This window comes from Somniosus microcephalus, chromosome 25 (genome assembly GCF_052327205.1).
Source record: "Somniosus microcephalus isolate GS21.2 chromosome 25, FLI_Smic_1.0, whole genome shotgun sequence".
NCBI lineage: Eukaryota > Metazoa > Chordata > Chondrichthyes > Squaliformes > Somniosidae > Somniosus > Somniosus microcephalus.
In genome coordinates, this window is record NC_141011.1 from 24,083,866 (window position 1) to 24,096,889 (window position 13,024).

The window sequence follows — 13,024 nt, forward strand, 5'->3', positions numbered from 1 at the left end:
ATTATAATTTGAAAAGTTTTATTAAAATTTGGAATTCGTTGTTTGTGCTCCCTTTAAAAAGGGGGCTATTATGGATTAAGGGCTTAAGTGCTTCCAATTAAGGATTAATCATCCTGATTAATGAACTAAAAGAGTTGTACTCAACTCCCAAAGCAATTGACCTCACTGTTGACGTCTCGCTCCGTCAAAGGGACATCAGCCCGTTTGCTGTGCACGCAACCATCTGGCAAGCAGGTCACAAGATGTCAACAATTCTGAGGTCAACTTTCTGCAGGCAGGACTTGCAGGTGCAGGCAATGGTAGTAAGCAGACAGGTTCCTACTGCCTCTTTGTGAAGTACCTCCTTTATCTATTTTTATTATCCTATCCAATTTCTCTACCCTGCCCTCCCCCCATCTCCATTATTGTGACATTCCCTGTTCTTTTTTGAGGACAAATGCAAAGTACTCATCTAGTACCTTGAGGCCCTCTGTCTCCACTGTAAGATTTCCTTCTCCAGAACACTTAATTTATTTCTGATACTGCCTGAATGTTGGTCTATGACACCAGATCTTTTTCCAAAGAGTGTCATGGGATCACAAGGTGCCAATGGGTGAGGAAGACCATTTGGCCCATCGAAATTCATCCATCCAGAATAACCCCAAGACTCTCTATAGCTGCATCTAATTGTTTATAAATTATTCTAGTGTTTTCACCTGCATCACTTTGTCCATTACAATTGGTGATGACTGTGTGAAGAAGGACTTCCTGGCATCAGTCCCAAAGTTCATAGTTTGATCTGTAACCCTTTATCCGACTCCCACTGTTTAATTTATAGTTTTTGTTTTATTTGTCTATGGGATGTGGGTGTCGCTGGCAGGGCCAGCATTTATTGGCCATCCCTAATTGTCCTTGAGAAGGTGGTGGTGAGCCATTTTCTTGGGTGGGCGCCGCGGGGACTGGAGTGCGTAGTTGGTTTAAACCACCAGATTTTAATTTAAGGGGTTAAGTTTTGTTTCGGGGTTTATTGGATTGGGTGTATTTGTTTAATGTTTTTGTTTTATTGGTTTAAAAAAAAAGAGGAGCCATTTTCTTGAACAGCTGCAGTCCATGTGGTGAAGGAACTCCCACAGTGCTGTTAGGGAGGGAGTTCCAGGATTTTGATCCAGCGACGATGAAGGATCAGCGATATACTTCTAAGTCAAGATGGTGTGTGACTTGGAGGGGAACTTGAAGGTGGTGGTGTTCCCATGCGTCTGCTGCCCTTGTCCTTCTATGTGGAAGAGGTCATGTGTTTAGGAGGTGCTGCCGAAGGAGCCTTGGCGAGTTACTGCAGTGCATCTTGTAGATGGTGCACACTGCAGCCGCGGTACGCCGGTGGTGGAGGGAGTGAATGTTTAAGGTGGTAGATGGGGTGTCAATCAAGCGGGTGCTTTGTTCTGGATGGTGTTGAGCTTCTTGAGTGTTGTTGGAGCTGCACTCATCCAGGAAAGTGGAGAGTATTCCATCACACCCCTGACTTGTGCCTTGTAGATGGTGGAAAGGGAGTCCGGAGGTGAAACACTCACCACAGAATACCTATTCTCTACCCTGCTCTTGTTGCCACAATATTTATGTGGTTGGTCCAGTTAAGTTTCTGGTCAATGGTGACCCCCCAGGATGTTGATGGTGGGGGATTCGGCGATGGTAATGCCATTGAATGTCAAGGGGCGGTGGTTAAACTCCCGCTTGTTGGAGATAGTCATTGCCTGGCACTTCTGTGGCGCAAATGTTGCCTGGCACTTCTGTGGCGCAAATGTTACCTGCCACTTATCAGCCCAAGCCTGAAGGTCGTTCAGGTCTTGTTGCATGCGGACATGGACTGCTTCATTATCTGTGGAGTTGTGAATGGCGCTGAACACTGTGCAGTCATCAGCGAACATCCCCATTTCTGACTTTATGTTGGAGGGAAGATTATTGATGAAGCAGCTGAAGATGGTTTATATACCTATATGATCACATTTTCATAGAATGGTTACAGCACAGAAGGAGGCCATTGAGCCCGTGCTAGCTCTCTGCAAAAATAGTTCAGCTAGTCCTGTCCCACCCTTTCCCTGTGGCCCTGCAGATTTTTTTCCTTCAGTTACTTATCCCATTCCCTTTTGAAAGCTGTGATTGAGTCTGCCTCCACCACCTTTCAGGCAGTGCATTCCAAATCCTAACCACTTGCTGTGTAAAATTCTTTTCCTCATGTCACCTTTGGTTCTTTTGCCAATCACCTTAAATCTGTGTCCTATGGTTCTTGACCCTTCTGCCAATGGGAACAGCTTCTCTCTATCTATCTAGTTTGTCCAGACCCATCGTGATTTTGAACACCTATCTCAAATCTCCTCTCAACCTTCTCTGCTCTAAGGAGAACAACCCCAGCTTCTCCAGTCCATCCACGTAACTGAAGTCCATCATCTCTGGAACCATTCCCGTAAATCTTTTCTGCACCCTCTCAAAGGCCTTCACATCCTTCCAAAAGTGCGGTGCCCAGAATCGGACACACTACTCCAGTTGAGGCCGAACCAGTGTTTTATAAAGGTTGTTAATCATTTCCTTGCTTTTGTACTCGATGCCTCTATTTATGAAGCCCAGGATCCCAGAAGCCTTTTTCAACCTGCCCTGCCACCTTCAATGATTTGTGCACACATACCCCCAGGTCTCTCTGTTCATGCACCCCCTTTAGGATTGTACCCTTTAGTTTATATTGCCTCTCCAAACATAGAAACATAGAAGATAGGAGCAGGAGTAGGTCATTCGACCCCTCGAGCCTACTCCACCATTCAATGAGATCATGGCTGATCATCCAAACTCAGTACCCTGTCCCTGCCTTCTCCCCATATCCCTTGATCCCTTTAGCCTTAAGAAATATATCCAACTCCTTCTTGAATATATTTAATGAATTGGCCTCAGCTGCCTTCTGTGGTAGAGAATTCCACAGGTTCACCACTCTCTGGGTGAAGAAATTCCTCCTCATCTCTGTCCTAAATGGCTTACCCCTTATCCTTAGACTGTGACCCCTGGTTCTGGACTCCCCTGCCATCCAGAACATCCTTCCTGCATCTAGTCTGTAGTTTTGTTAGAATTTTATAAGTTTCAATGACCGTTTTTCCTACCAAAATATATCACTTTCCAGATACCTCCTTCCAGGCTGAGAAGGCCAAGCCTTTTCTCATAACTCAAATAATCCCCGAAGGATCTTTAAACATCCACGCGAAATAGGCAAACGGGTCCTTGATGCAACATCTCATTCCTGAGGTCAACTACTTAAGCGCCTCTTCAAGCCTGGCCTGGGCTTGGTGTGTAAACGATGTGCACAAGCCCTGGAGTGAAGCTTAAACCCTCAGCGTGGAGGCAGAAAGAAATGTGCTACAAACTGAGCCAGTTGGTAGCCGTGAAATTTGAAACAAGCGAGGATGTATCTGAATGCAGCTTAGCGCTTTACATGTTGTAAAGAAAAGGTGGGGAGGTTTGTCAAACTTTTACTTTCAGACTAGGTCGGCGCTCTTTTTAAACAAAAAACACCTCCCTGCGTAGCAATACCTTAAAAGGCCAAACCTGGAACAATAAACACTTGCTTGTTCTGTCAACCCCTGACATCAGTTTCGGGTTTCTATTCGCTATTGCAGTTCCTTCAATACCCTTGCATGCCCCTCTCTCTCTCTCTCTCTCTGACCGTGAGATTCTTCGTCATCCTCTGCTTAAGAATGTATGAGAGCAGCAGTGCCACCCAGACTTGAACAGTGCGTCCAACAAGTCTGTGCAGTCGCATCCAGCCTTCTGAAAGACGTGAGGTCGCTGTGGAATTGCCAGATCCGCCTCGCTGAAAGCAACAGGTCAGAAAGAGGAGCAGCAAGCAAAGCTTTTCCTATTTCAACAAGAATCTCAATCAATTTATTTAAAAAAATATCTCTCTTAAAATGGCACCAAGATGGATCTCCTACGTGAAGTGAGTAGCTATCCCTTTTAATTCCACCTTTTGAGTTGTGCAGCTATGTAGACATTCGCATTAAGTTTCTCGCTGCTCTGGTTTCTCTGTCACTGTTTTAAAGATTACTCTTAAAATGTGGCTTTAAGACGGGGGACGACTTCTGAACCTATTTTAATTGATCCAGTATTGTAGGAGAAATTATTTTAAGTATGTTGGCTATTTTCTGCAGGATTTTAATTAAATTTCCTTTTTATTAAATGTGTTGCGTAGCTTGTCTTTTTTTGGCTTTGAGGGATCGTCAGTAACACACACACACACACACACACACAAACTCCCACTGTGGCTAAATCTACTGAACCCAAAGGCAAATGTTACGAGGCTCAAAGTCCCATCGACCCGGGCTCGGATTCGGCTTGACTTCCCCGGCCAGCGTTGGGTTGGGAGAACCTCTTTTGGTTTTGATGGGGAACAAACTTAAGCAACGAGATAAATGTGAGTGGTGTTTATACTCTGGCGCCGCCTTTACTCGCGGCAATAGAACACTTCTCTAAATCGCACCACTTTGAGAGTCATGGATTATCGATCACATTTATCAATTTTTTTGCCGAGAAAAATTCCTTTTGGAAAAACAGTTCTGGTTAATTTGGATTACTAACTCCTCCTCATATTTTCAATAAGCTGCAAACAGGAGTTGTTTTAAGTTACAGTCCAATGGCCCCAGCAGCCTTCCAGTACCACACCCAAGTATTTATTCCATTTCTTTTGTCCGGCCGAGCAGTGTGCCGTGCAGCAGGTTGTTTGTGGGGCAACAATGTCTGAGCACCTAATCTCGTCCTCGCCATTCAAGTGCGCTCACCTGGATCGGTCACTGTAATAAAGAGTTAGGAACTTGTTCTCGCCTCCCTTCTCCGGGGCACTGCGGCTCAGTCGAAGTGTCCCTCCTCCAGCTAAGAGAGTATGGACCAAATGTCAAACCTGGGCCCGTTTTCTGATCTTGATGGCTTTGCAAGTGGACTTGAGTATTGCATTTACCCACCTGTGCTTTTAGGGTGCTGCATTTTTGAGTCTTTGATGCACTTCTGCTAGATTCAATTTAGCATTTGTAATTTGGATCACTCGTAGGTGAGTCCCAATGTGTCTTTATACCCACGTTACTTTTATGCAAAAACATTTTTTTATTCGTTGATGGGATGTGTGCGTCGCTGGCTAGGCCTGCATTTAGTGCCCATCCCTAATTGCCCTTGGGAAGATGGTGGTGAGCCGCCTTCTTGAACCGCTGCAGTCCATATGGTGTAGGTACACCCACAATGCTGTTGGGGAAGGGAGTTCCAGGCCAGTGACAGTGAAGGAACGGCGATACAGGTCCAAGTCAGGATGGTGTGTGGCTTGGAGGGGAACTTGTAGGTGGTGATGTTCCCATGCGTCTGCTGCCCTTGTCCTTCTAAGTGGTAGAGGTCGCGGGTTTGGAAGGTGCTGTTGAAGGAGCTTTGGCGAGTTGCTGCGGTGCATCTTGTAGATGGTACACACTGCAGCCACAGTGCGCCAGTGGTGGAGGGAGTGAATGTTGAAGGTGGTGGATGGAGTGCCAATCAAGCGGGCTGCTTTATCCTGAATGGTGTCGAGCTTCTTGAGTGTTGTTGGAGCTGCACTCATCCAGGCAAGTGGAGAGTATTCCATCACACTCCTTACTTGTGCCTTGTAGATGGTGGAAAGGCTTTGGGGAGTCAGGAGGTGAGACACTCGCCGCAGAATTCCCAGCCTCTGGCCTGCTCTTGTAGCCACAGTATTTATATGGCTGGTCCAGTTCAGTTTCTGATCAATGGTAACCCCCAGGATGTTGATAGTGGGGGATTCAGCGATGGTAATGCCATTGAATGTCAAGGGGAGATGGTTAGAGTTTCCATTTCAAGATTTTTAGCTACTGGGTCAATCCTACACCTCGTTTTCGATGAGCAAATTGAGCATCACATCTTATTTTAAGTTTAAAAGCTATTAAGCAAACATGATTAGAAAATAAGATATGGTCAGATAATTATTTGCAGTAGAAATCTTTTCCACCTAACTCAGCAAGAAAATAAAAGGATTATACTTAATTTAAAGTTTCTTAGCTTAATATTATGTAGTGTTTCTTTTCATATCACTGCAGAAGCCTGTAGTAATAGAGAATATCTCTTGGGAGCTTTAAATTGTTCTTGCTCTCGCGCTCTCTCTCTCTCTCTCCCTCTTTTGAGTTTCAATCTAATTGGTTCCTTCTCTCAGAATCAAATTGAATAGGTGTTTTGAATATCCCAGAAAGGATTTACCAGTAAACACTGGATTTTGAATATCTGACTTCAAATTTAAAATCAGGGAACTTAGAAAATCATAACATGATTAGGCACAGTCAACATGGTTTTATGAAAGGGAAATCATGCTTGACAAATTTATTTGAGTTTTTTGAGGATGTAACTAGCAGGGTAGATAAAAGAGAACCAGTGGATGTAGTATATTTGGATTTCCAAAAGGCATTCGATAAGGTGCCATATAAAAAGTCATTACACAAGATAAGGGCTCATGGGGTTGGGGATAATATAGTAGCATGGATAAAGGATTGTTTAACTGACAGAAAAGAGAGTAGGGATAAATGGGTCGCTTTCAGGTTGGAAGGCTGTAACTAGTGGGGTGCCACAAGAATCAATGCTGGGGCCTCAGCTATTTACAATCTATATTAATGACCTAGATTAAGGTACTGAGTGATGATGCAAAGCTAGGTGGGACAGTAAGCTGTGAGGAGAACCGAGTCTGCAACGGGATATAGATAGACTAAGTGAGTGGGCAGTAAGGTTGCAGATGGAGTATAATGTCGGGAAATGTGAGATTATTCACTTTGGTAGAAAGAATAGAAAACCAGAATATTTTTTAAATGGTAAGAAACTTTTTTAAATGTTGATGTTCGGAGAGATTTGGGTGTCCTCATGCAAGAAACACAAAGCTAGCATGCAGGTACAGCAAGCAATAAGGAAGACAAATGGCATGTTGACCTTTATTGCAAGGGGGTTGGAGTATAAGAGTAAGGAAGTCTTGCTACAATTGTACAGGGCCTTGGTGAGACCACACCTGGAGTACTGTGCACAGTTTTGGTCTCCTTATCTAAGGAAGGATATACTTGCCTTGGAGGCAGTGCAACGAAGGTTCACTAGATTGATTCCTGGGATGAGAGGGCTGTCCTATGATGAGAGATTGTGTAGAATGGGCCTATACTTTCTGGAGTTTAGAAGAATGAGAGGTGATCTCATTGAAACATACAAGATTCTGAAGGGGATTGACAGGGTAGATGCTGAGAGGTTGTTTCCCCTGGCTGGAGTGTCTAGAACTGGGAGGGCATAGTCTCAGCATGACCGAGATGAGGAGGAATTTCTTCACTCAGAGGGTTGTGAATCTTTGGAATTCTCTGCCCCAGAGGGATGTGAATGTTCAGTCGTTGAGTATGTTCAAGGCTGCGATAGATAGATTTTTGGACTCTAGGGGAATCAAGGGATATGGAGAGAGTGCAGGAAAGTGGAGTTGAGGTCGATGATCAGTCATGGTCTTATTGAATGGCGGAGCAGGCTCGAGGAGCCATATGGCCTACTCCGGCTCCTATTCTGTTATGTTTTTAATAAATACTGAGGCATGTACAAACTGAAACAATTGCACAACTTTGCTTCAGTTAGGATTATTTCCTCTCAAATCTATAACTGGTCAAGTTTGCAATGTTGTGCTGTTGTGAAGAATTGAAACACCGATTGATTTTTTAAAACTACTTTTATATACATGAAAACATTTAAAGGAGCAGTCACCAAACAAAGACCCTGGTCCAAACATGGATAGAAGAGCTGAATTCCAGAGGTGAGGTGAGAGTGACTGCCCTTGACGGCAAGGCAGCATTTGAACAAGTGTTAAATCAAGGAGCCCTGAAATTGAAGTCAATGGGAATCAGGGAAAACTCTTCACTGGCTGGTGTCATACTTAGAAGATGGATGTGGTTGTTGGAGGCCAGGTCATTTGCTGCAGGACTTCCTCAAGGCAGTGTCCTTGGCCCAATCATCTTCAACTGCTTCATCAATGACCTTCCCTCCATCATAAGGTCAGAAGTGGGGATGTTCGCTGATGATTGCACAGTGTTCACTTCTTTCACAACTCCTCAGATAAGGAAGCAGTTTGTGCCCGCATGCAGCAAGACCTGGACAACATTCAGGCTTGGGCTGATAAGTGGCAAGTAACATTTGTGCCAGGCAATGACCATCTCCAACAAGAGAAAGTCTAACCACCTCCCCTTGACATTCAATGGCATTACCATCATTGAATTCCCCACCATCAACATCCTGAGGGTCACCAGTGACCAGAAACTTAACTGGACCGGCCACATAAATACCGTGGCTAAAAGAGCCGGTTAGAGCTTGGGTATCCTGTGGTGGTTGACTCACCTCCTGACTCCCCAAAGCCAATCCACCATCTACAATGTACAAGTCAGGAGTGTGATCGAATGCTCTCCACTTGCCTGGATGAGTGTAGCTCGACACTCTCTCTCCAGGACAATACAGCCCACTTGATTGGCACCCCATCCATCACCTTATACATCCACTCCCTCCACCACAGGCACACACTGTCTGCAGTGTGTGCCATCTACAAGATGCACTGCAGCAACTTGCTAAGGCTTCTTCGACAGCACCTCCCAAACCCACGACCTCTTCCACCTAGAAGGATGAGGGCCGCAGACACATGGGAACACCACCCCCTCAAGTCACACACCATTCTGACCTGGAAATATATCGCTGTTCATTCATTGTCAAAATCCTGGAATTCCCTACCTAACAATACTGTGAGTACCTTCACCACATGGACTGCAGCGGTTCAAGGCGGCTCGCCACCACCTCGGGGACAATTGGGGTTGGGCAATAAATGCTAGCCTGGACTGCGACGCCCACATCCTGTGTTGCTATCCCAAATCTAAAACAAAATTATCTTTTTTCCTATTGCAACAGCTGTGACCTCATAGGAGAAACTTGATTTACCAGAAAATCCAAGTAAATCACATATTTGATTATTGCAATATTTTGAGTTTTACCAGCACCGCCAGAGCAGAAATTTTTCTTCCTCCTTTGTGCTTCCGCTCCCACTCTCGGCCCCTTCCGTGCTCTCTCTTTCCCCTCTTCCCTGCCATATGCAGACTCCAGGCTGGCATGCAAAATGCCTGTAACAGAAGAACCTACAATCAGCTAGCTTGAAAGCTAGTTTTTTGCATAGAATACTGGCAGAGTTGTGTATTTTTTATTTGATGGTAGATAATAGATGGCTCAAACCAGTTTTTATAGAAGAAAGACAGACTTGCATTTGCATAGCACCTGAAGGACCGTTTACAGGCAAAGGCCTAAATAAACTTGGACCAACCTTTTTTTTGCTCTTCAAGGTCAAACCTAAATATGTGTATATTCAATCACCCCCGGCCCCTTGCATCAAGACAAAGGATATCTTGTCAGAAAGCGTGACCATGGCTTCCATTTTAAATATACCAATGCCTAGGCCTGTAATTCAAATTAACAGCAATAATATGAAAGAAAGACTTGCACTTATAGCCCTTTGCAACCAATGAAGTACTTTTTGAAGTGTAGTCACTGTTGTAATGTAGGAAACGTGGCAGCCAATTTAAATAGTCTCTGTTGTCATAGCCTGCTTGACATGCTCTTCATTTCTCAAGATGCTCAGAATCTGATTTGTGGCTCATCGTAACCACCAATGTTTTCTTTTTTTGGTGCGCGATGCCTTTGAATTTGCCGCGCGTGCACGCTATCTTTTCCAACGGCAGGAGCTGGTGAGCATCCTACCCGGGACCTCCCGACTGGCACCTTAGGGGGGAACATTGATGACCACCTTCGCAGCTTGACTGTCTCTGACCAGAGCTGGACAGTGTCTGACCACAGCACTATACAGTTTAAACATAACCACCTTCTGACTTGAACTTTGCTCTTTTTTGACTTTCTAGTTCAGGTTCGATTTGGCTTTTTTGATTGCTGCTCTGCGGTAATCGTGTTGAGTATCCAGTCTACTCAAACCTCTAGATCTCTTTCCACTGCACTTTAGCCTAATGCAACACTCTTCTCTTTGTACGTTCCTATGTTAAAACTTATGGCAGCTGCACATTTCCTTGCTTTACTGAAATGGCTGCAAGCCACATTCCACAACAATGTGTAACTCGGCATAACCGTTCTTGTCCGGAGTGGAAGTTTCTGTGGAAAATTTTGGTATCACTTAAAATTCAGAGGGATGCTGAAATGCATTGTCAACTACCATTTAAAAAAAATAAAAAAAATAATGTAAAAGCACTCGAATGTGAGAATCCTTTAGGAATTAGTAAATGAAAAGTTTATGCAAGGGTTAATCAACATTAGACTCCCGCAATCACTAAGTCATAGGATATACAGCACAGCCATTCAGCCCAACCAGTCTATGCCAGTGTTTATGCTCCACTTGAGCTTCCTCCCATCCTTGCTCATCTAACTCTTATCACATTAACTCTATTTTCCCTTCTCCCTCATTTGCTCCCCTTAAATGCATCTACACGATTCGCTTCAACCACTCCCTGTGGTAGCGAGTTCTACATTCTCACCACTCTCTGGGTAAAGAAGTTTCTTCTGAATTCCCTATTTGATTTCTTGGTGACTATCTTCTCTCGATGGCCCCTAGTTTTGATCTTCCCCACAAGTGGAAACACTCTCTGTATTTACTCTATCAAGGCCTTTCATAATTTTAAAAACCTTTTTTATTAGGTCACCCCTCAGCTTTCTCTTTTCAAGAGAAAAGAGACCCAGCCTGTTCATCATTTCCTGTTGAGTATAACCTCGCACGCATTTCTGGTATCATCCTTGTAAATCTTTTTTGCACCCTCTCCAGTGCCTCTCTCATTTTTATAATATGGCGACCAGAACTACGCAGTACTCCGTGGTCTAACCAAGGTTCGATACAAGTTTAGCATAACTTCACTACTTTTCAATTCTATCCCTCTAGAAATAAACACTCATGCTGGTTTGCTTTTTTATGGCCTTGTTGACCTGTGTCGCTACTTTGAGTGATTTGTGTATTTGTACTCCGAGATCCCTTTGCTCTTCTACTCCATTTAGATTCCTCTTTTCCAAGTAATATGTGAGCTCCCTGTTTTTCTTACCAAAATGTAATACCTCACATTTATCTGTGTTGAATTTTATTTGTCTATTCTGCACGTTTATTAATGTCGTCTTGTAATTTGTTGCAGTCCTCCTCGGTATTGACTATCGCCCCCCCCCCCCCCCCCCAAAAAGAAATGTTGCCGCCCTCTGCAAATTTAGAAAATGTGTTTTTGATTCCAAAGTCTAAATCGTTAATATAAATTGTGAACAGTGGTCCCAGCACTGATCCTTGTGGAACACCACTACCCACCTTCTGCCACTGTGAATAGCTACCCTTTACCCTGACTCTCTGCTTTCTGTCTTTAAGCCAGCCAGCAATCCATTCTGCTACTTGTCCCCTGACTTCGCATTCTCTGACTTAGTTCATCAGTCTATTATGTGGTACCTTATCGAAGGCCTTTTGAAAATTTAGATAAATTCCATCTACTGCATTACTCATGTCTATGCTCTCTGTTATGGAAGAAATACAGGCCTCGATTTTAATTCCGCCCACCCCCTAGCCTGGCAGAAACCAGGTAAGGGGGACACAGTTAAATTGGAGTGAGGGCAATGTTCCCGCTAAGCTGCACAGCCATCTGCAAGGTCCCGCGCAGGCTGCTCACTGGCTTTTACATTGTAGATACCGCGCACGCGCAAAAATTTGAGTGGGCCGCGCAGTGGGGGAGGCAGGCCGCACAGGAGGCAGTACAGCTTACGGGGGACATTGCGCGAGGGTCTTGTCCACTCCTTTCCCACCCTGAACTGACTGCAAGTTTAAATTACAGGCAGTTAGGGCACCCGCCCCAAGCCAGCGGGGCAATATGTAGATTGTGTTCTGATGATGTCTTCGGTCCTGATTTTTGCCATTTTAACCTGAGGCCTGAGTGGGGAGCAGTAGTGGCTCCCCGCCAGGCCAAACCTCTGCTGGAGCTGGACTGAGGGCCAGAAGAGGCCCAGTAAACTTCGGGCACCACAGGGAAACCATGGGCCTCCCTTGCCCAGGCTTGAAACCCCCCCCCCCCATAATACCTGACTGCCGCATGACCATTCTCGAAGGCCCTCAACGGCTGCCTCCTCCCTCCCGAATCCCACTCCCGCTGGCTAGGCAATGATTTCTGCCGGGTTCGGGTGGGAGTCGGAGCCCGAATATGGAAATGAAGACCGGAGTTAAAATCTCTCCTGGTCTCGCCACGGTTTTGTCATTCGCTCCGGCCCACCGCGTGCACTGATCCCACCCCAAGTTAAGATCAAGACCATAGGTTAACATTATGTAGTCCTTTAGGAATGTCTCAAAGCACTTCAAGCGCAACAAATTACTTTAAAATGCAGTTACTGTTGTTCCGTGAGCAAATGAGGCCGGGGTTTTGATTTGAAGGAGGAATATTGGCCAGGACACTGGGAGAATTCTTTACTCGTCTTCAAGCAATTCCATGGGCTCGTGAATGGCCAGAACAGGCAGATGGAGCTCAGTTTAACATCTGATCTAAAGAACAGCATCTCTAACACTTCAGCCACACTCTTTTCAGCACTGCTCTGAAAGTGTTAGGCTGGCTTATGAACTCATGTTGTGGCTTGCAACCTTTTGACTTGGAGGTGGGAGTGGTACCAACTAAGCCATGTTGACAATGGATGCTGTTGAGTAGAAATTGTGAGGGTCCACTATCGGCGTGGAGCCCCCACGATGCAAGTGTGAGTTGGATAGGGTCACCACATTGCAGTCCCAGTTCTGTGCTCCCAGGTTTGTGTTTAGGGAGGCCTTTGTTTCAGCTTGCAATTCCTGTCTTTGTGTTTTCTTAAACTGTCTTGAATCTTCCTGTAATTCATCTTGACCGTACTGGAGCCAGCCAGTCCCTGAGGGTCATCATCTCTGGTCACTGTGTGCAGTGCCTCCATAAACAAATGGGAGAAGTTTTCCTCTGGTTGGAATTTC

The 13,024-nt window shown here is 45.0% G+C and overlaps 1 protein-coding gene across 6 annotated transcripts in view; it reads left to right on the forward strand.

The window, feature by feature from the left end:
• Positions 1-227: 227 nt before the first annotated feature.
• Positions 228-13,024, forward strand: part of LOC147100541 (N-acetyllactosaminide alpha-1,3-galactosyltransferase-like) — a 56,409-nt gene continuing 43,612 nt past the window's right edge. The window contains exon 1 of one of the 6 annotated variants that reach the window (XM_085966895.1): positions 228-259. In XM_085966895.1, the coding sequence (XP_085823021.1) occupies positions 243-259 (17 nt within the window). In that variant the 5' untranslated portion in view covers positions 228-242. The other 5 variants (XM_085966893.1, XM_085966892.1, XM_085966897.1 and 2 more) reach the window with 5 other exon arrangements.